At 42.9% G+C, this 22,528-nt stretch overlaps 4 protein-coding genes across 5 annotated transcripts; 2 read left to right on the top strand and 2 right to left on the bottom strand.

Moving 5' to 3' along the window:
- Positions 1-53: 53 nt before the first annotated feature.
- Positions 54-7,954, top strand: LOC148881709 (dynamin-1-like protein). Of its 2 annotated transcripts, XM_088988901.1 has the most exons (19): positions 54-261; positions 588-729; positions 1,664-1,710; positions 1,792-1,863; positions 1,960-2,046; positions 2,115-2,277; positions 2,385-2,505; positions 3,180-3,311; positions 3,394-3,600; positions 4,618-4,738; positions 4,825-4,980; positions 5,057-5,146; positions 5,333-5,425; positions 6,093-6,149; positions 6,303-6,374; positions 6,700-6,822; positions 6,900-7,009; positions 7,072-7,231; positions 7,319-7,954. In XM_088988901.1, exons 1-19 carry the CDS (start codon positions 160-162, stop codon positions 7,373-7,375), a joined length of 2,112 nt encoding a protein of 703 aa, XP_088845027.1. In that variant the 5' UTR covers positions 54-159; the 3' UTR covers positions 7,376-7,954. The 2 variants fall into 2 exon arrangements, with proteins under 2 accessions (XP_088845027.1, XP_088845028.1); XM_088988902.1 differs by lacking the exon at positions 6,303-6,374.
- Positions 7,955-8,650: 696 nt separating this feature from the next.
- creld2 (CRELD disulfide isomerase 2) lies at positions 8,651-11,947 on the bottom strand. Its single transcript, XM_088988903.1, has 10 exons — positions 11,628-11,947; positions 11,428-11,510; positions 11,092-11,202; positions 10,932-11,023; positions 10,678-10,854; positions 10,509-10,610; positions 10,353-10,436; positions 10,194-10,289; positions 9,015-9,155; positions 8,651-8,935 (listed from the first exon to the last, which is right to left on the bottom strand). The coding sequence occupies exons 1-10, from the start codon at positions 11,763-11,765 to the stop codon at positions 8,886-8,888; spliced, it is 1,074 nt and encodes a 357-aa protein (XP_088845029.1). The 5' UTR covers positions 11,766-11,947; the 3' UTR covers positions 8,651-8,885.
- A 304-nt stretch (positions 11,948-12,251) lies between these two features.
- Positions 12,252-21,821, top strand: alg12 (ALG12 alpha-1,6-mannosyltransferase). Its single transcript, XM_088989042.1, has 10 exons — positions 12,252-12,420; positions 12,719-12,851; positions 12,936-13,109; positions 13,186-13,380; positions 13,449-13,553; positions 13,638-13,860; positions 13,928-14,097; positions 14,997-15,072; positions 15,130-15,375; positions 20,690-21,821. The coding sequence occupies exons 1-9, from the start codon at positions 12,262-12,264 to the stop codon at positions 15,365-15,367; spliced, it is 1,473 nt and encodes a 490-aa protein (XP_088845168.1). The 5' UTR covers positions 12,252-12,261; the 3' UTR covers positions 15,368-15,375; positions 20,690-21,821.
- Positions 15,382-20,743, bottom strand: zbed4 (zinc finger, BED-type containing 4). Its single transcript, XM_088989041.1, has one exon. It carries the CDS (start codon positions 20,741-20,743, stop codon positions 17,087-17,089), a length of 3,657 nt encoding a protein of 1,218 aa, XP_088845167.1. The 3' UTR covers positions 15,382-17,086.
- Positions 21,822-22,528: the final 707 nt, after the last annotated feature.

The following is a 22,528-nucleotide window of genomic DNA, read 5'->3' as shown; positions in this document are numbered from 1 at the left end:
CAATCAAATGTTGCGAGAAAACTACAACTCCCGACGCCGCGAAATATCAATCGCAGCTGCTGCTGTCGCAATGATGGCGACGCCGAGACATTGAATGACTTTGGCTGCATCACAAACAAACAGCTGGCAAATTCGTCTTTTCGTATCGAAACCAAAGACATGGAGGCGCTTATTCCCGTTATTAACAAGCTCCAGGATGTGTTCAACACTGTGGGCGCGGATATCATCCAACTGCCGCAAATAGCTGTGGTGGGGACTCAGGTACAGTCAAAAGATACTATAATTGTCAGGCTCCCGGTGAGGACGAGTTCGCTAGTCACTGATTCTGAAGTTAAGTAGATAATATTTTAAGTTCATGGCATGTACGTCCATATTTAAGATGAGTGCTTTCAATTTATCTACTTGTAACCTTCATTCAGTGCTAATTTAAGAACCCTGTTGGCCAAAACGGGGCACTGCATGTGCCATTCAATGTGTGTTTCCACATTGATTCAAATCGTCATCGTTAGCCTGTAAAAATGGTTGTTACGACTTTCCTCTTCGACCCATTTTTGACACGAATAAATCTGCCCTTGTTCCATCTTTAGAGCAGCGGCAAGAGTTCCGTCCTGGAAAGCCTGGTGGGCCGTGACCTGCTACCCCGCGGGACCGGCATCGTCACCAGGCGACCTCTCATCCTCCAGTTAGTCCATGTCGATCCGGGAGATGCCCGCAAAAACGATGACATCGGTAGGTTCCCCTCCTCTACTTTCAATGGATGGAGTCCTTTAGGCCTATTGACTCCATTCCCGTTCTTTCTTTCTCGTTTGTTTTAGTGTCCAATGAATATTTCTCTTTTCTGCCGCTGTTTAACCACTTACAGATTCCAAGGTGTGAAAAACTTCCATAAAGGTGCATTGTAGTCGTGTAAATTGCTACTTCCTGCTCCCGTCATATGTTGTTTTGATACCTCGGCTTTAGTGGAGACCCGTTACCCACCTTGACTTTCCTAGCCTAGAATCCTGCGCATCATAGTTGCCGATCTTTTCTCCAATAAAGTAGTCATGCCCTATTATTTATTATTATTATTATTAATATTTTATTATTTTTTAATTATTAGTTTATTATTTGTATTGTTATTATTTTATTATTTCTATTATTATTTTTTTTATTTTATTATTTCTATTTTTATTTCTATATTTATTTTATTTTATCTTATTGTATTATTTTATTTTGTTTTATTTTATGATTATGATTATTATTTTATTATTATTTATTTATTATTAGCTATCTGTTAGCTATCTATTAGCTGTCTTTTAGATAGCTAGCTTTCTATCTGAGTTACTTCCGGGTTGGGTGAAGGCCCAGCTAGCTATCTGAGTGAACGCTGGCGCGTGTGGCTGCCACTGCTCACCCACAGAAAAAAAACTGATCCTGTGACTGTAAAGTGACCGTGAGAGTTTTGAAAGGCGCTTAGAAATGAAATGTATTATTATTATTATTATTATTATTATTATTATTATTAGCTAACTAGCGAGCTAGCTTTCTATCTATTTGCTCACCCACAGAAAAACTTAGCTTGTGACTGTAAAGTGACCTTGAGAGTTTTGAAAGGTGCTTATAAATGAAATGTATTATTATTATTATTATTATTATTATTAAATGTCACTTTTATGTTGTACAGGCAGAGAAGGCGAAGAATGGGGGAAATTTCTGCACACCAAAAATAAGGTAACAAGTGGCATGGTTTTATGTGGTTATCATCAATTTTGCTGCCTTTTTTTTTTTTTTTTTTTTTTTTTATGACGTCAGATCTACACTGATTTTGATGAAATCAGACAAGAAATAGAAGCTGAAACGGAGCGGGTGTCAGGGAATAATAAGGTGAGACCACCCTGGGAATGTGGAATATTATTTCTTCACAAAGGAAAAGTTATGTCCCAGCTGAACTGGCAAGGTGTACATTTCCCTCCTGCACAGGGTATCAGCGATGAACCGATTCACCTGAAGATCTATTCCCCACACGTCGTTAACCTAACCCTGGTGGACCTGCCCGGCATCACTAAGGTAACGCCACCCGCCTCACAACCTAGCATACGTGCTACTTCACGTGAAAAACTGACCCCCCCACGCAGGTACCCGTTGGAGATCAGCCCAAAGACATCGAGATCCAAATCCGAGATCTCATCCTAAAGCACATTTCCAACCCAAACTGCATCATATTAGCCGTCACCGCCGCTAACACCGACATGGCGACGTCCGAAGCGCTCAAGGTCGCCCGTGAGGTCGACCCTGACGGTAATGTCTCAAAAAACAACTCCGCGAGATCATTAATGAAGAACGATTGACATGCAAAAGACAATACAATACAATACAAACCAAATCCTCGAATGTGACCTATCCAGGCAGGAGGACATTGGCTGTGGTGACCAAACTGGACCTGATGGACGCCGGGACGGATGCCATGGACGTCCTCATGGGCCGGGTCATTCCGGTCAAACTGGGACTCATCGGCGTCGTCAACAGGTTGGCTACACGTTCAGAATCATCTTGATTGGCCAAGTATGTAGAACACACAAGGGATTTGCCTCCGTAAATCAGTGAACTATTGCAAAAGGTGGTGTGCAGGGTGCGGAGGGTCCAATCTGATTTTTCCGTGCCCTTGTCTTGGTTCTTGTAGTTTGCAAGTCCTTGAAATTGCGTAGGGTGGTGACAAGTAATTTTTTCCGCCGTCCTAACTGTCCGTTGAAGTCGTATTTTGTCTTTTTTTTTTTGTGGCGGCTCCGCCATTGTCGTTCAACACGAATCTGGGGATGTACTCTTTGACATGTTGGTCAAAAAAAAGTATCCCTCTCTTGCCAGTGGTAGAATGAATGACATATGATAATAGATGCACATTTAGTGCCGAAAATCAGTGCTCCATTGGAAAAGGTGGTGTGCAGGGTTCGAAAGGGTCCATTCGGATTTTTCCATGCCCTCGTCTTGGTTCTTGAAGCCGTATTTTGTCTTTTTTTTTTTTTTTTTTTTTGCACTGTTGTTCAACATGAATCTGGGGATATGCGCTCTGAAATGTTCGTTAAAAAAAAGCTTTCTGATTCTGAAAGTCAGTTTATTTTTTTCTATTCATCGTAAAAAAAAAAAAAAAAAACTTACTCGCATTGATGTACTTTGTACGTGGACTATATTTTTGCCGTTCGCAGGAGCCAACTGGACATCAACAATAAAAAGTCCGTGGCTGACGCAATCCGTGACGAACACGCTTTCCTGCAGAAAAAGTATCCCTCTCTAGCCAATCGGAACGGGACCAAATACCTGGCCAGGACCCTCAATAGGTCAGCGTTGTTCATTTTTCATCACCATCATAACCGCCATTTTGCCTCAAGCTTTTTTTTCCCCCCCCTGTGCTCACGTCAGACTACTGATGCATCACATCCGCGATTGTCTCCCGGAACTAAAGACACGGATCAACGTGCTAGCAGCCCAGTACCAGTCGCTGCTCGGTAGCTACGGCGAACCCGTAGAAGACCAAAGCGCCACTTTACTCCAACTCATCACCAAGTTTGCTACCGAGTACTGCAACACCATCGAGGGCACGGCCAAGTACATCGAAACGGCAGAGCTGTGAGTTTTCTGCGGTCTTTCGTCCTTTTATCAAGTCAATCCCGCCTGAATATCCCCTTGCTGTATTATTATTATTATTATTATTATTATTATTATTATTATTATTATTATTATTATTATTATTATTATTAGTAGTAGTAGTAGTAGTAGTAGTAGTAGTAGTAGTATTATTGTTGTTGTTGTTACTATTACTACGATTACTACTATTACTACATTACTACAATTAATACTTTTACTACTGTTGTTCTTGTTATTGTTGTTATTACTACTATTACTACTATTCCTACTACAGTAAAGTCTTGTTATATCGATATCGGATATATCGATAGTCCCGGTTATATCGATACTATTTCTATGCCCGCACGGAGAAAATTACATGCAAACAGGGTCGGATATATCGATAGTCCCGGTTATATCGATATTTTTTCGGACTCCCTTGAATATCGATATAACGAGACTTTACTGTATTACTATTATTACTACTATTACTATTATTATTATTATTATTATTATTATTATTATTATTATTATTATTATTATTATTATTACTACAATTTCTACTATTATTACTATTACTACTATTACTACTATTACTACTGTTGTTGCTGTTATTGTTGTTATTACTACTATTACTACTATTATTACTACGATTACTACTATTACTATTACTACATTGCTACTATTACTACCATTACTATTATTATTATTATTATTGTTACTATTACTCCAATTTCTATTATTATTATTACTACATTTCTACTATTACTGCTATTACTACAATTCCTACTATTACTGCTGTTGTTGTTATTATTAGTACTATTACTACTATTACTGTTGTTACTGATATTACTACTATTACTATGATTACTACTATTTCTACTATTACTACTATTGTTGTTGTTATTGATGTTTTTATTACTACTATTATGACTATTATTATTGTTATATACTATTATTGCTACTATTGCTACGATTGCTACTATTATTATTATTATTATTATTATTATTATGCGTTAGGTGCGGCGGAGCTCGAATCTGTTACATATTCCATGAGACTTTTGGACGAACTTTGGAGTGTGTGGATCCCTTGGGAGGCCTCAGCACCATCGATATCCTCACCGCCATTAGAAACGCAACTGTCAGTTTAACTCTTTTTATTTTTTTTTGCCTTGTCGTCGTTTTTCCCCAATGGCTGACCTTTCACCTTCTCCCCCGCCGCATCAGGGCCCGCGGCCATCTTTGTTCGTGCCCGAAGTCTCTTTTGAGCTACTGGTGAAAAAGCAGGTCAAACGCCTGGAGGAGCCCAGTTTGCGCTGCGTGGAGCTCGTCCATGAGGAGATGCAGAGGATCATCCAGCATTGCAGCAATTACAGCACACAGGTAGACGGAGGAGGGCGGGGTTTGTTTATTTTTCTATCTTTCGGGGTCTTGTGCTCATACTAAGTCGTCCACTTAGGAGCTGCAGAGATTCCCAAAACTCCACGAGGCCATCGTGGAAGTGGTCACGTCCCTTTTGAGAAAGAGGCTGCCCATCACCAACGAGATGGTACACCTTTCCCGAATACAGTGATCCCTCGCTAGTTCGGTTTCTGTGCATTGTGGATTTTTTTACCCATTACCAGTGAATAACGGGGGATTACTGAAAAAAAAAAAGTATCGTCTTACCAGCAGCCCATCTGAAACATTTTTTTTTTTTCAAATGCTAAATTCTTCCAAACTTCATTCCAACAAGGTCCACAACTTGGTTGCCATCGAGCTGGCTTACATCAACACAAAGCATCCGGATTTTGCAGACGCCTGCGGGGTCATGAATAACAATATCGAGGTGAGTGCAAGAACGCTGTTAGCTCACTAGTTTGTTAGCTCGCTAGTTCGATGGTTCGCTAGTTTGCCCGCTCGCTAGTTCGATGGTTCGCTAGTTCAATAGTTGGTTATCTCGCAAGTTGGTTCGTGCGTTAGCTCGCTAAATTGTTAGCTCGCTAGATTGTTAGCTTGCTCGTTCGTTAGCTCGCTAGTTCGTTTGCTCACTAATTCCAAAACTCGCTAGTTTGTTAGCTCACTAGTTCATTAGCTCGCTAGTTCGTTAGCTCGCTGGTTGGAATGGGGGAACGTCCTTAACTCGCTAATTTGATAGCTCACTAACTTAACTCACTCACTTAACTTAAGTTAGCTTGCTAGTTTGTGATCGTGCTAATTCCATATATTGCTAATTCCATAACTCGCTAATTCCATAATTTGCTAGTTTGTTAGCTTGGTAGTTCCTTAACTTGCTAGTTCAATAGCTCATTAACTCGTTAGCGCGCCAGTTCGTTAGCTCACTAATTTCATAGCTCGCTAATTCCGTAGCTCGCTAATTCTATAACTAGCTAGTTTGTTAGCTCATTAGCTCGCTAGTTCGATAGCTCGCTAGTTTGATTGGATTGGATTGGATTGTTAGTTTGCTACGTGTCGTCGCTCCCAACGTCACTCACTGTTTTACGTTGTCTCCAAAGGAGCAAAGGCGAAACCGGATGAGAGAACTGCCCACAGCGGCGGTACCCAAGGATAAGGTACGTTTTCCGCATTCATATTTATCATTTTGATTTTTTTCGTCACAAAACAAGAGCTTCCATAAAGGAATCAAATGACTTTGCACTGCTCCCCCGTCCCTCCCCACCTCTTTTTCTCTCATTTTCTTGCGTTTCATTTGATCTCTTTGCCAGTCTCTTGGCAAAGGCCCCGCCACGGTTTCTGGCGAGCTTCTTGCGTCCGGAGCAGACGCTGACGGCGTCAAGGTGGGCGTGCTACGCTTTCCCGTGCCCCCCTGCGTCAGCTGTGTTAATGGATGGATGGATGGATGGCTTGCCTTGTATTTTTATTCTTGATTCCCCCTGCCCCATGTTGTGCTATTTTCCTCCCCCTCGCCTGTGTGGACTTGCGCTAACAATGTAGCATTTCCACCCGTCTTTTAACCTAACCTCCTTGTTCCCTCAACCTTTTGGTTTAATTTTGCATTCCAAGCCACTGCGAGGTGTCAAACGTCACAATGAGTGACACCGGATTCTCCCGTAGACTTAAATGCAACATGGCATTCGCATCAGGGCTCCTTTATGATCGTAGGCGGGGCCACAGGGCGATCTGGACGCCACAGGGACCTGGAGGGGGATGCTCAAAAAAGGAGAAGATGGCTTCGGCTCGGGTCCGGGAAGTCCTCTTAAAGGAGCCGTCAATCTCCTGGATGTGGTATATCATCCTCTGTCATCCACCCCGAATATCGTTTTTTTTTTTTTTTTTAATAACATCGACCTTTGAACTCGTAGCCGGTCCCAGTAGCACGGAAGCTATCATCCCGTGAGCAGCGAGACTGTGAGGTCATTGAACGCCTCATCAAGTCCTATTTCCTGATTGTACGCAAGAACATCCAAGACAGGTAAGCAGCACACGAAACGTTTATTATCTCAAAATAATTTCCCATGAACGCTTTTTACCCAGCGTACCCAAGGCGGTGATGCACTTCCTGGTTAACCACGTGAAGGACAGCCTCCAGAGCGAGTTAGTAGGTCAGCTCTACAAATCGGGCCTACTCAACGATCTGCTGACGGAGTCGGAGGACATGGCCCAGCGCCGCAAGGAGGCGGCTGACATGCTGCAGGTAAAAGTCGCTCACGTTTTCGCAAGATGAACTTGAATTAGAAAGTTCCTTCATCGTTTTATTTTTTATGTTTGGGGATGATCACAGGCATTGCAGAAAGCCAGTCAAGTGATAGCAGAGATAAGAGAAACTCATCTGTGGTGAACTGAACGATACCAGAAAAATGCACTGAAACCCCGCCCTGTTCCCAGTCCTTCAAAGTCTGCACCGTGACGGGTTCAAGTACCTTCCAAACACGTACGATTTGTAAATACAGGACGTTGTTGTCAGCACGTAAAGGCCCGTCATGACTTGGTAACATTTTATTTATTGTGGCTGGATAAAAAGTTGTCAAAATGTGATATGTGTGTATTCACCGGTGACACGAAAAGACAAAAAGTCTGGAAATCTGTGTGGTTATTGTTGTTGTTTTGAGTTAGTTTGCAGTCTGGACAAAGAAGAAGTCTCTCCAAGTCACCAAAAACACAGCAAAAACAGTATCTGGTCTCCATTTTGGCTTGATTAGGTGAGTTTTTGACCACCAAAATGATGATGCAGGCAACAAAAGTTTATTCTCAAGTTTACACTGCCCTCTACTGGTCATTTATAACCACTGCCACCAATAATAATACAGTGGGACCTTGGCTAACGCACTTAATTGGTTCCCAGACAGTGTAAGGTGAAAAGTGTGTGTCCCAAAAAATAATTTCCCATAGGAAACCATTAAAATGAGAATAATCCGTTCCCAGGTCTCCATAAAATATCATTTTCAACGAAATAAGCCTGAAAACTACAAACAATATGCAGTACAATGTTTTTTTTTTTAATTTTTGCATACAGTATTTGGAACTGAGTTGCCGATTTATATAGCGCTTCAACAACAGCTGAAGCTGCAACAATACATTGCCAGAGGCCCGACCAGCGCTTTATCGGCACCCCCCAAAAACAAAACCCGAACAAATTGGATTGGATGTATTGTTATTCGTCTCGCAGTGGAGAATTTTACATTTCACAGCAGCAAAGTTATGAAAGGAAGAAGAAAGGAAAGAAAGAAGTAGAAAAACAAAATACAGGAGCTGCTGGAAATTCGGGAATAGCGCTCTGCGTCACGCTTTTCAATTCCCGAATAAATTCGGGAATGGCAGTGAATGAGTTAAACAGAAAGGGAGAATTCAACGTTAACAGATTAATTTTATAACTTGCTGTTTCTTAAATCAACCATGTCGCGAATGGCTGCCGCCGCTGACCCGCACATAAACAAATCCAGTGACTAAAGTGTCATTGAGAGTTTTGAAAGGCGCGTTGCTCCATCTAGTGGATGCAATGTAGATTGCATCTTCTAATGCGGTGCGCCCAATGTATGAAAAAAAAATCCAACTCTACACTCAAAATATTGCACCGCTTCTGATCAGTTGACAACATGTAAACACAAACGTCCCATTTTTTATTCGTAACACTTTTTTATTCACTTTAAAAACATAACAAGTACGGACAAATTGAGCACGGCAGAGGAGAAAAAAAACAGTGTAGCAAACATCGCTTTCCCCAATCCCGGCTGCCATTTTGGAAGTGCATTTCCTTTTTTTTTTTTTTTTTTTTTTAATGAGCAGCATCTAATACCCCCCCGCCCCAAAAAAGGGTCTTGCAGGTCAGTGCCCCCCCACCCCGTTCCACATCAGAGCTCCACATGAGGACTCTCATCTTCCTTGGATACCGCTGGCTCCTCTTTTGGACACAATAGTAAAAATTTAGACCAAAAATGTTTTAAAAAGTAGACAAGGATCATCAAAAACATAACACAAACCTTCTTGTGGCTTTTCAACACACTCGCCGTCGCGATCCTCGTAACCGGCGGAGCAGACGCACTTGTAGCCGCCGCTGGTGTTGACGCACTGCTGGTGCTCCTCGGTGCACATCGGCTCGGCCCCTGAACACTCGTCGATATCTTTGCGAAAAAAAAACAGCTAAGTCAACTTATTTCATTCCCTTAAAATCAAAAGCAGCTTTTTTTTAATCCCTATTAATGTCTAGTCATGCTAATTAAATAAAAAAATGTTATTTCAAGATGGCCGATTAGGATCTATTAACTCGTTCACTGCCGAACATGCAAAAAAAAAAATGTCTCCACTCCAGTGCCAGGGTTATTGTCATTGTCACTTGAGACCCACAAAAAATTGAGTTTTAGGACTACATAAACATTCAATACAGGATTAGAAACCTTAGACTCTTCTTTCATCATAAAAAATAGTTAATCCCTAAATTATATTGCCCTGGAGTTATCTGAGGTTGAAATGGGGGTGGATGTATAAAATACAATGCAATACACACATTAGTTCATGTAGTGCTTTAACAACAGCTGAGTAAGACCTCTTCTTTCATTCAAAAAAAGAGAGTTAATTCCGAAATAATAATAATGCATTTCATTTATAAGCGCCTTTCAAAACTCTCAAGGTCACTTTACAGTCACAGGATAGGTTTTTATGCGGGTGAGCAGCGGCAGCCACACGCGCCAGAGTTCATTCAACCCGGAAGTTTATAGATAGAAAGTTAACTAGCCAGCTAGTAGATAGTTAATAGATACTCAACAGATAGCTAGCCACTTGGATAGCTATATAGCTAATGGATAGCTAGCTAGATAGCAGGTTATGGGGGTGGATGTACAAAATACAATGCATTACATACATATTGTTTTATATAGCGCTTTAACAACAGCTGAAGCTGGAACGAAGCCCTAATATGTAAAATAAATGACATGCTGCCCCTTGTGGAAAATAAAATGCATTGCCAGAGGTCATGGCCAGCGCTTTATCAGCACCCAAGCATGAAAAAAAAAAAAAAAAACCCAAACAAATACATCATATTTTCAATTCCCGAATACATTTGTGAGTGTCAGTGAATGAGTTAATGTCCAGTCATGGTAATTAAATGCAAAACATTTCCTTCAAGATGGTCGAATGGGATCCATTAATTATCCCACACAAACCTGAGCAGGTGCCCTCAGTGTCCTGATAACCGTCGCCGCACGCCTTGCACTTATCCGCACCGGCGTCGGTGCATCCGGTGCACGCCCGATCACATCCTGAAGGATCAATAGAGCTGGTTTTTGGTCCACTTGGACTCAAACTACAACGTACGAGTTTACCCTTGCAGGTATAAGATCCTTCCGTGTTGACGCAGTATTCATCATCCTGGCATGGAGGTGAGTCTTCGGAGCACTCGTTCACATCTGGAATCACATCGGAAGTTGAAATTAATGATTCAGGAAGTATCATGATGCTTTTTTTTTTTTAAATTCTACCGATGCAGGTTTCCTGTTCATCTTCCACCCAACCATCTTTGCACTCGTCGCAGTCATGCTGTGTTGCCCCACCGTTGCAGGTCTTACAGGACGAATGGCATTCTAACGCAGGAGAAAGATCTTTGTTATTCAGCAGGCTATTTAAAAACAAGGTAGGCGATTATCGTACCCGTGCACTTGGAGAAGGTGTCGTTCCGAATTTCGTTGAAGTAACCGTCTATGCAGTCCAAGCAGAATTCCCCCTTATACTCCACGTCGCAGGTGCATTTGCCGTCTCCTCCTCTGGTTCCGTCGCCGTCGCATTTGCCGTTGCCGTGACACGGTTTATCGGACCCTCCGACACAAGCTTGTACATAATTATGATTTATAGCAACATATAAGGACATATTTCTAGCTGATTCAGATTAGTGGGAGTTTCCTCACCGTTACAATCAGGCCCAAATGTGCCTTTTGGACAGCACACTTTGATAGTATCAACGCAGAACCATTTATGCAAATCAGGATGTTTAATGTTCCTGTATTGGAACCACAGGGAGATATAAAAAACTATATATTTTTTTATATAAATTATATAAATTTCCACCTTTTAAACCACCACGTCTCAAATAGCTCCTCGTGTTCTTCCAGCATTTGGTTGCACTCGAAGCTGCTACTGTCGCACAGTCCCTCGACGATCTCCATCAATCGGATCTCGCTGTGAAATGCAAAAATCGAGATGTGAATTTGCGGTAAAAATATAATTTAGTATCGTTAACAAAACTATGCTTATATTGAGCATTAATTTTTCTTTGGGGACAGGAAAAGTTCCAAAATTCCCGGATGCCGCATATGTAATACATGTATGTATGTTCCCTAGTGCAGTTTAATGCAAGCAGGCGTATTTTTGACAGTGGGAGGCTAACCTGAAGTTTCGTCTCACCTTGTTTCATATTTAGACAGCTTCCTTTCTTCCCATGCTGTATTCCCCCCACCAAAATTTTGCTTTGCAGTTCTCTCATAGCCCTAAAAGTAAAAAAAAAAACACATCCAAAAATATAATAATTTAAAAAGAAATACACATTGTGAAATCTACATTTTCGACGTATTCATTCATAACAAGGTAACTACATGGTAGCTTACCTTTTGGAAGTTGTCAGTAATCCGCTGGCAGGTAACGCAAGCGTTTTTTAAATCTCGTTTGGCATTCGCGACTTGAAAAATTAAAATAAAACAGGACAAAAGCCCGAAAAGTCGCAGATCTGGAACCGATGGCAGCATTTCACTGTTTCATGAAGGCACGCTGTTAAATCCACGCCACGTCGAACGATGGTACTTCTGGAATACCGCACACGCGGAACTAATTGTGCAGTTTTGTGGAATAAATAAGAGCGTTTAAATACAACGCGCGATAAAGTAGTATTTACATGCCGGCTGAGGAAATGATGCACGACTACCAGTTTTTTTTTTTTTTTTTGCTTCAGCCCCTTCGGTTGAATTGTGGCTTGTGGTGATTGGCTCTTTTTTCCTGTCAATCTATGTGAAATCCAATCGACTGCCGCCACGCTCGGGACAACCGGCGCAGTCCTCGCGTGGAAAATTCACGAACGCGAAATTTAAATGTAGAAATCATAATTTTACTCTAATGATCTAATTGAATTAAAAAAATAGAGATATTGTATGAAGTATAACTAAAATGAAAAATGTTTCAACGATACATAAAGCAATAGGAAAGCCACGTCCGGGTTCAACCGGAAGTGGTAACATTCTGACTGTCATGGCTGTCAAAACGAATGTTTTGACGCTCCCATTATTAGTTTTGCTCACGTCCATCGTTCTTTTACACTTATTCATCTGTCCGTTCACCAAAGTGGAAGAAAGTTTCAACTTGCAAGCGGCCCACGACCTCCTGTATCACACGTTTGATTTCGACAAGGTAGAGAGAAGCGAATGTGTCAGAAGCTAACAGGCTAGCTTAAAATTAAACACAGAAGTCAATGTTAAATTGCGATAATGACACGCACTGTGATTCGAGGTCGTAGTTGTTGTAGAAATGTTCTCTTTTAACCACATAGCTGTTGATTTAATTTACTACCTGTATTTTTAGGAGATTTCTTCGACAATGACGAGTTTTGGAGTGTAAAACTTGCCCAAAAATATGAATAAAAAAAACAATGACTTTGTATTGACAAATATGTACGTTGCCTAGATCTAATATCGCTGATTTCTTACAGTACGACCACCATGAGTTCCCCGGCGTGGTTCCACGAACGTTCATCGGTCCCGTCCTGATCTGCATCCTTTGCTCGCCTGTTGTCTTTCTATCGTCTCTGCTGGGCGCCCGCAAATTCTACACACAGCTCATCGGTAAGCGACTCACACCGTCACCAAACTGTCATAAATCCACCTTGGGATGAAGTTTTTAATAAAAAATATTTTACTTATGTTCAGTTCGTGCCTCTTTGGGAGCATGCGTGATCGCTGCGCTTTGGCATATGCAACGAGAGGTGAAGAGGCAGTTTGGCTCCACGGTGGCCTTCCTGTTCTGCGTGATGTGCGCCTCACAGTTTCACCTCATGTTCTACAGCACTAGGACACTCCCGAATGTGTTTGCGCTACCAATTGGTAAGAAGCATGACGGAAATATATAGTTGACTTTTTTTGTGTTATAATCGAGCGCCTGTTTATTTTGTCCTGACAGTCCTGGTTGCATTCACTTCCTGGATGGCTAACAAACACGGCAGCTTCATCGGCCTCTCCGCCTTCGCCATCGTTGTGTTCCGCTCGGAACTCTGCGTCTTGCTAGGTCTTATGTTGCTAATATCGCTACTGAGCAGGAAGCTACGCTTCCCGGAACTTCTTTACTACGCTATTCCCGCTGGATTGCTCTCATTGGGTAAGCAGGGGAGCTAAGCGGTGTGCGTTTAGATTACCATGGTAACGGTTTTTGTTTTTATTTTGTAGCTCTGACTATGGCGATTGATTCGTTTTTTTGGAGGAAGCTTTTATGGCCAGAAGGGCAGGTGTTTTGGTATAACACCGTTCTCAACAAAAGTTCCAACTGGGGAATATCCTTTATTTTGTAGGACATACCGATGCTGAATCTATTCCCCCCAAAAAAAATGGATCGATCTCCTTGACTCCTCTTTTAAACCTCACCTTTCCTCTGGTATTTCTACTCGGCTTTACCCCGCGGCCTGGGCTGCACGCTGCCGCTGGTCCCCGTCGGGCTGCTGGATCGACGGATGAGGATCTTACTGCTCCCACCGGTGGCTTTCATCCTGATCTACTCACTACTGCCGCATAAAGAGCTACGCTTTATTATCTACACCTTCCCCGTGCTCACTCTCCTGGCTGCCCGAGGCTGTTCTTTTATGTGCGTATACAAACGGCATATCATCTTTAACTGGGATGGAAAATTCCAAATAACACTTTTTTTTAAGTTTAAGCAACTATCACAAGTCGTGGATGTACAAAGTGGGATCGGCGGTTGTGGTGGGTCAGCTGGTGGCGAACGCGGCGTACTCTGGTTTTTGCCTGTATGTTTCTCATCACAATTACCCAGGAGGCCGAGGGTTGCAAGAACTTCATAGGCTGTTGGCGCCCACGGCAGGTAAGAATGACTTTAATTGATTTGTTTTATTTTTTTGACAAGAGCTGGGTCAATTTTTGTGCAGTGTGATTTTTATGACATAATGGGCCTGATCATTTGCATTTCTACATTATGTTCATCAAGTAACTACAATTACATAATAAATTATATGTAAATGTAATTTTAATTCCATTATTTTTTTTTTTTTTTTAAGGATTAAAAATGTATTTTAGGCTACCCATTTTTTGGAAAATAATAAATTAGTGAATTACTTTTTAAAGGATTTAAAAATACATTTTAGGCAATCAGTTTTTTGGGGAAAAAAAATTGACGTATTTTTTTCTTAAAGGGTAAAAAAAATTAAGTCACCCATTTTTTTTTTTTTTAAATTGTGAATTTCTTTTTTTTCCTTAAAGGATAAAAAAATACATTTTAGATCACCCATTTTTGAAAAAAAAAAAAGAATTTGTGAATGTCTTTTTTTCTTAAAGAATTAAAAAAAAAAATTAGGTCACCCATTTTTGGGAAAAAAAGGAATTTTTGTATGTCTTAAAGTATTTAAAAAATAAATTTTAGATGAAGTCACCCCTTTTTGTGGGAAAAATGAATTTGTTAATGTCTTTTTTTCCGTAAAGGATTAAAAAAAATAATTTAGTCACCTATTTTTGGGGAAAAAATGAATTTGTTAATGTATTTTTTTTCCTGAAAGGATTAAAAAATAATTTTTAGGTTATCCATTTTTGGGGGGAAAAAATGTGAATTTTTTTTTAAAGGATTAAAAAATACATTTTAGGTCACCCATTTTTGTAAAAAAAAATGGGTGACCTAAAATGTTTTTGCATTAAATTGTATCTTGCACGGCTGCAACTTGGCATTGTTGTTGACACTGTTTTTATGGATATGATATGCTATCTTTTCAGACGTTTTTGTTCACATTGACACCTATGCTGCTGAAACAGGGGTATCTCGCTTCTTGGAGCAAAATCCACACTGGAGGTCAGTAATATCGTTCATATTCTACATCCTGGGATCAACGTGATATTTAATCAACAGATACGACAAACGAGAGAATCTGGACCACACCAGTCCCGAAATGCAAATGTTCTCGCACCTCCTGATGGAAGCCAACGCCACCAAGGTGGAGCTCTTGAGCGACACTCACCGCCCTTTGACCTTCGTACGAGGCTACGACGGCATCACTCGCCACTTGTTTAGCTTTCCTCCGTTTAGCGTGAGGTTGGCTAGCAAAACGGTACTGATGCAGAGGACCACGTTTAAGGAGTCTCACTGACGAGTCAGGTGACCATTTCCTCACTTCTTAAATGTTTCAATGAAAGAAGTATAAGTATATTGGGTTATTCCTAAAATTTGCATATGTTCATAAAGACAATATTTTTCTCATTCATTCTGTTTATTGCTTTCGGATATTCATATTTTATCCACGAAAAAAAAAAATACATTGAATTGACTTGCAGACTAAAAGCCATTTGGAAATAAAAATCCAAAGTTTACCGTAAGGAAAACCTTTATTTACAAACATCCCACGACATTAGCGCGGTTCCACTTTCAATGCTCAACATTTATCAAATCAAGTTCAGATTTTCGTATAAAATGTACAGTACATTTCTTTCCACAAAACCCATAAATTAATCCCCCTGAACATAAACAAATTGTGCTTACGAGACAAATTGTATATTCCAAACCTCTCGATTCTGAAAATACAATAGTTTAGTTTTATTTAAAAAAAAAAGGTAAAACTCCGAATAAACGGGTACCATGAGCCACAATTTCACAAAGAAAATTAAATAACATTAATTTAAAAAAAACATCTTTCAGTCACAGCATTCATTTTTGGGCCACGTTTTTTTTTTTAAAGAAAACTCAGCATCAGCGATCAAGACTATCCCAAAGCGTGTATTGCGCCCAAAAATATGTACAGCATTTTGACCTGAAGTAGATTTTCAATAAGGCACAAGAAGAGAGCAGAGACGGGAAAAAAAACACACTTATACATGAGCACAACCCCCTACAGCTAGAACCCCCCTTCCCTGATGCACCTCTCTCTTTTCACTGAGACTTTTTTCACGAAAGCTTCTTCAAAATACCATATTTTCCGATGCATCAGCAGTGTCTGAAACTCATGACAAAAAGTTACCGCAGACAACTCTGAAAAATTGCCTGCCCGGTGCCCCATTTTTCACAACTTAAAACGCAATAAGACGACTAATCGCAAAAAAAACTATTGTTGCAAAGTATTAAGGATGTACCAACCACAAATGCTCTGTTGCATAATTTATCGTAAATATCCCTTGCTGGTGATTTTGTCCATACAATTCAATGTTTGTGTTGCGTCGTCTGCTACAAGCCACGTGAACTCCTTTTTTCTCCCACAATGCTTTTAAATAATGATACATTAATTTCTAAGCGCTTTTCAAAACTCTCAAGGACACTTTACAGTCACGGGATAATGTACGTTTATGTTTTGTAGCGTCATAAATTTTGTTAGCTTCTTTTGAATGATATGCAAATGCACGACCTTATAACACTCGGGGAAAGTCCGGAAACACGAAGCAGGCTTCTGATTGGCTGCCGTGCCCAGTATGCAAATTGACAAACTAACCGAAATTCCAAAATGTCTAAACCGAACAAAGATTTCAAAATCGGAATAATTCATTCAGGTTTATTATTCAGGTAAAAGTTGCACGCCCCGGGCGTCCGGGCAGTCGTTATTTCAGACACTGGTATAAGGGGCACCCAAAAGCCCTGATTTTCTTCAAAGAAAATGACCCTGCGACCTTATACGCAGGTGCGTCTTATACACCGGAAAATACGGTATTCAAACAGTAGTCGACACAAAATAATTAACGCCCCAAACTTGGCTGCAGCATTGAAAAAGAAAAAAAAAATCAGTGTATCCACCATTTTGTACATCACACAATTCACAGCTATGTCTCTTGGTCCTTAAGATCCCACCCCCTCGAACCCCCCACCCGCCCCCTTTCAAGCTTCATCAGTATTGAAAATAAACAAGCGGGAGGTTGACCTTGAGGAAAAGCAGCCCCTCCATGTTTTCCAGCGAAGGCCTGGGATGGTTCAAGGCGCAGTTGACGTTCGCCGTGTTAAACAGCGCCTCGGCCGGGACTACGCCGGGGGGGCAGCCCACGTAGCGAGCGGCTACTTTGGCAAGCTCGGGCCAAAGGAACTTTTTCAGGTTCCAGTAGTCGAGCGGGTCACAGCTTTGATCCAGTATATCCTCCTCTAGGTACTCCAGTACCGCTAGTTCGGAGGACTTTGGTTTTTCCTCGTGCTTGGCGTTGGGTCTCAAGTCCGCCATCAGGGACCAGATGTTGTCGCGGGCCGACGGCGGCGCGTGGTCGCAACCGTTGAGCAGTAAAGACTTTTCTGTTGAGGTAGACGAGAACAGATCCAGCTCCCGGATCAGGTCTTGCTTACATCGTTGCGCTTCTTCTTCTGTGAATAGCGAAGTCTTGTATCGGGGGTCCAGCATGGTGGCCCAGGTGAAACGGGGGTCGTCCAGAGTGGCCGACATCCTGGTCACCGTGGCTTCTTTCAGGGAACGCAGCATGTTGTCGATTCCCACAGTCTCGTCGAAGAGCAGGTCGATCTTTCGGTTCAGGATGTGAATGAGCGGGATGACTTGGCCCAGGGTGGCGGTACGACTACGGATTTCCCCGGAGGCCACCTCGAAAGGTTTCAGCGCGTTGCAGACGGACCTCATCACCTCCCACTGGTCGCAGCTGATGATTTCCCTGAAGTTGCACTCGACCGACATTTCGTCGATGGCTTTCTTTTGCTCCACCAGCCGCTCCAGCATGAGGAAGGAAGTCCTCCATTTGGATGGGATGTCCTGAATCAGTTGGTTCTCCGGTAACTGGTGGTCCCTTTGGAGCTGGACCAGCTTCTCCTTGGCTTTGATAGAGCGCTGGACACGTTGGCAGATCTTCCGAGCGATACTCAGAAGGTTCTGGACCATCCTCTGACTCTTTATGGCTTCGCTGACAATGAGGTCGATGGTGTGGCCGAAGCAATCCACGGCAACGTGGCCCCGGTCCTCCAGACTGGCCCTTAAGTTGCCGTTATCGGTGACAGTGAAGCCTTTCTTCAGACCCGCCGACGTGATCCAAGACTCCCAAAGGTACTCCAGCTGCTTGGGGATGTCGTGCGTGTCCTGATCGCAGTCGATTTGAGAAACGCTGAGCAGGGCCGAGCAGTGAAAGTCCTGGCCCGGAGGTCTGACTCTGGATTCGTACGTGGCCCAGTGGGCGGTGAGGCTCAGGTACTCCTTTGTCTGGCTACTGACCCAAACGCTGGCGGTGAAGTGGACGACGCCGCCCTCGGCTTCTTTCAGGTGCGTCAGGACCACGTCCCGCACTTTTCCGTACATCTCCGGTATGGCGGTGGCAGTGAAGTAAGAAGATGGCGGCAGGCGATACTGAGGCTGGAAGTACTCGAGAAGTCTGCTCAGTCCGACGTTCTCCACCATGGCCGACGGTTGAAGATCGAGCGCCAGCATTTCGGCGATTAGTTTGGTGATTTTTCTGGCAATTGGGTGATCCTCGTCAAAACCGCCGCCGTTCTGTTGCGTTTTGCCAAGCGACGAATCGGCGGGTTCCCGTTTGACGTGAACGCCGGACGACGGCGCCTCGTTGTTGCTTTCCAGAAAATGGCCGTGGAACCTCTGCATGTGTCTGAAGAGGCAACTGGTACCGAGGTTGGTGGTCTTTTTGCCTCTGCTGATGGTCCGGCCGCAGTGTAAACAGACCACTTTGGTGGGGTCGGCGGGTGAAATTGAAAAATGGTTCCACAGTTTAGACGTCTTCTTACTGATCATGTTTTGCGGCTTTTTCTTACACTCTCGGACTGGACTCTCGGTTCCTTTGGCGAGCGTAACGGCGTCCAGGTAAGGCTGCGGCGAGGGCTCTTTGTCCTCTGTGACTTTTTGGTTTTTGAGGACATCCGGGTGACGTCTCACCAAATGTCTCATGAGACAACTGGTCCCAAAATCCCCCCGTTTCCCCCGACTGATGACGCACGGGCAGTAACGGCACAGCGCCTTTAACTGGTCGACCGGCGACACGATAAAATGCTGCCAAACTTCTGACTTGACCCGTTTCATGATTTTCTTATTTTGCTCAAAAATGACGTGATTCCGATTGTGACCGGGAACGTCGGACAGATCGCACGGCGAGGAAGTGGCGGGCGTATCGTCGCCGTGAGCGCCGTTGGGCGGATTGAGCTGCTCGGTGAGAAGCGTCATTTCATCCGATTCCTCTTTCATGTCCATGTTTTCCACCGGTAACTCGTCTAATATAGTTTCCGGTGAAGACGGAAGAAGGGGCGATTCCTTTTTGACGTCCGACGTGTCGTGTAACGGCGTGCGGGTCAGGAGAGATGGCGGGTTGGAGTAAGGCGGGGGGATGTGATTGCCTCGTCCGTTTTCCTCAATCACCACCTCCTTGTGGGCTCTCCACATGTGACGAATAAGACAACTCGTGCCAAGATCTTTGCCGTTTTTGCCTCGGCTGAATTCGTTCATGCAGTGGATGCAAACCGCTTTGGAACTATCATTGGGCGAAAGGTAGAAGTGTTTCCACACGGCCGATCGGCGGCGGGAACTGGAGTTTTTCGGATGGCTCGGAAGGCGCTCTTGCCCTCCCTCGGACAGCTCTTCCAGGTTGTTTTCGCCCGAATGTGAAGATTCCAAAGCGCTGTCGACGGAGTCCGTCGCGTTGGCGAGCGGTTCCAGTTTTGCTTCGACTTTGGGCAAACCTTCTTTGGATGACAGGTCGGAATTATCACCCGAGGACGTGGACGGCGACGTATTCTTTGACCCGGGAGACATCAACAAGTCTCCGTTTTTTGGCGAGTTTGGGGAAGGCGGGATGGAGGATGAGGCGGAGGCTAAAGTACCGTGATTGGTCGCCGGTACGTCCGCTCCCTCTTGGAAAAGCATTGTGGGGTGAGCCCGTCGGACGTGGCGCATCAAGCAGCTGGTGCTGAGGTCTTTTTCGTTTTTACCCCGACTGAATTCTTTCATGCAGTACAAACAAATTGCTTTGGTATTGTCCCTTGGCGATATGCAGAAATGATTCCAGGCCGGAGATTTTTTCCTGGGGTTGCTTTGACTTCTCATGGAGTTCAAAAGGCTTTGCGTCACGGCGTCCATGGCGACGTCGTAAAGGGTGCTCGTGTAGCCGCTTAGCAAGTTGCTATAGTCGTCCCCCTCTCGACTTAAAAAAGGGCCAAACGAATTACCAAACGCCAGTCTTTCAAAATCGTTGGCTTCGTCATCTAAATCGTTTGTGTCCCGGCTTTCGTCTTTGATATGCTGGGAGGCTTCGTTTTGGTAGTTTTCATTCTCCCTGTTTTCGTTGAGCCATTTGCTGGAGAGAGACGGAGACGCCGGACCCGTTTCTTTGTCCGATTCCATTTGTTGATCGCCCTGAGATGAAAAATGGCTTGATTGGAAAAGCGTCACAGACGACGGCGCATCCTTTGCCTTGCGCGGCTTCATACTGTAGGATTTAAAGACGTATCCATCTTGACCCTCGATTTTCAGGCACGACCCCTTTGCTTCTCGTTTCTTTTGCAGGGAGCCGTTGAACGAATCCTCACCCGTGCCCGACGCATCTTCCTCCTTGTCCATGGCGGCCTGCAGCCCCAAAGACTTTTTCTGCGGTGTCGTCGGGTCTGCTGTATCAGATGGAATCACTTCTAGTCATTGGCCGGACGCTTCTCACGCAGGTGTGGTTTTGTTTGTGTGGCTGCTCGGGTCACAGGATGCTAGCTTGTCCCTCTCCATTTATGACCCAAATAGTTCCACCTCGCCGCACGCAACCTAAACGGAGGGGAAACAAGGTCAGAGTCCATTTTTCCCTAGCGATGACAACAAAAGGTTGATCGTCCATTTGCGTAAAATGAAACTAAAATGTCCGCTGTATACACTTGCGTGAACTGAGAACGATCTTAAGGAATTAAACGCTCTCTCAATTCGACACAAAAATTCAGAATAGCTGTTGGAGAGCTGCTCGATCACTTCCTGTGATCTTGCGCAACGCTTAACTGCTGACGGGCATGACGCAAGGATGATATGCAGCAATTTTCACGACTGCCCCAAACATTTTTTTTTAAATGATAACTAACTACAATTGCTTTTAATCATCAAAGTGACAAGTGGTCGCCTGTGGAATTTCCAAATAAGAAAAACAATGTAAATGCCTCCAAAAAATAAATACACGTTAAAAAAATGGTGAGGCAGACATTTAATCCTGACCAAAAGGCAATGCATACAAATAAAATGTCAACTTATTACAAGGTACGCTATTGTTATTCGGGCAATATTATACGCTGTATTTAATGACAATACAATTAGCTATAATAAAAGACTGGGCTAATGTTAAAAAAAAATAGTGTACATCATGAGTACACCACTATATTATTACACCGTCAATTCTACGGTTATTTTTCAATAACTATAACATGGTAACGTCAACTTGTTACAAGGCAATATAAAACATGCGTAATTGTTATTTGGGCAATATTATACGCAGTATTTAATGACTACAAATACAATTAGCTGTAATAAAAGACTAGGCTAATGTTAACAAAAATAATATTAATTAAAGTGTACGTCGTAAGTACACTACTACTATATTATTACACCATCAATTATATGGTTATTTCTCAATAAATATGACATGTTATTAAATTATTACTTTTTATAATTGAGCCTGGTGTGATCATTTTTATACTTATGACTCCGTTCCAAAACAAAAATTTGATACTTTAATCGTCGCTCAAAGCAAGAAAACAAACAAACAAGCCAATTTCGCAAGTGCCTTTTTGACAGCGAGCTTTTCCGGGTTTGGCTCAAGTGCTAGTCCGGAAGGACAACTGAATAGATAAATCACTTTGAGGATGTTTAAATGGCTTTGTTCCGAACCACAAAGGTCACTTTTACGAGTCCAAACGACGCACGGGTCACTACGCTCGTAATAAACAAGTAATTACGACGTAAATATCTTGGTGGCTATCTCTAACTGCTAACTGGGTTAGCCTCGAGGCTAATGCACTCACCAAAACAAACAGGAGCGGTTAACAATGTTATGACCCGGGCTATGACGCACAATGGACTCCCGTTTGACTTGTATGGGGATACGGGTGGGTTAGTAAACTAAGCTCAACTGCGTGGAACCCCACCGTGACCGCTCTCTAGTTGGCCCACAAGCTAGGCCATGCACAAACGAGCTCAACCTGGCTAGGTAGAACCCATTCGAACCCAACCCATCTTAGACCGGTTCTCCACCATCGGCGCTCCGATCCGGTTTTTTTTAACGACAAAAAAAATCCATCCCACGCGTGTGGCTGACTGTTGGCTGGTTGACTTACCCGTGAATTGGTACCGTTCCGTTTCGGCCCCCGAACGGTTAAC

The sequence above is a fragment of the Hippocampus bargibanti genome, linkage group LG22, assembly GCF_051943395.1.
Source record: "Hippocampus bargibanti isolate YZ-2025 linkage group LG22, ASM5194339v1, whole genome shotgun sequence".
NCBI lineage: Eukaryota > Metazoa > Chordata > Actinopteri > Syngnathiformes > Syngnathidae > Hippocampus > Hippocampus bargibanti.
Note: the sequence above shows the minus strand (reverse complement) of the source record. Positions and strands in the feature narration are given on the sequence as shown.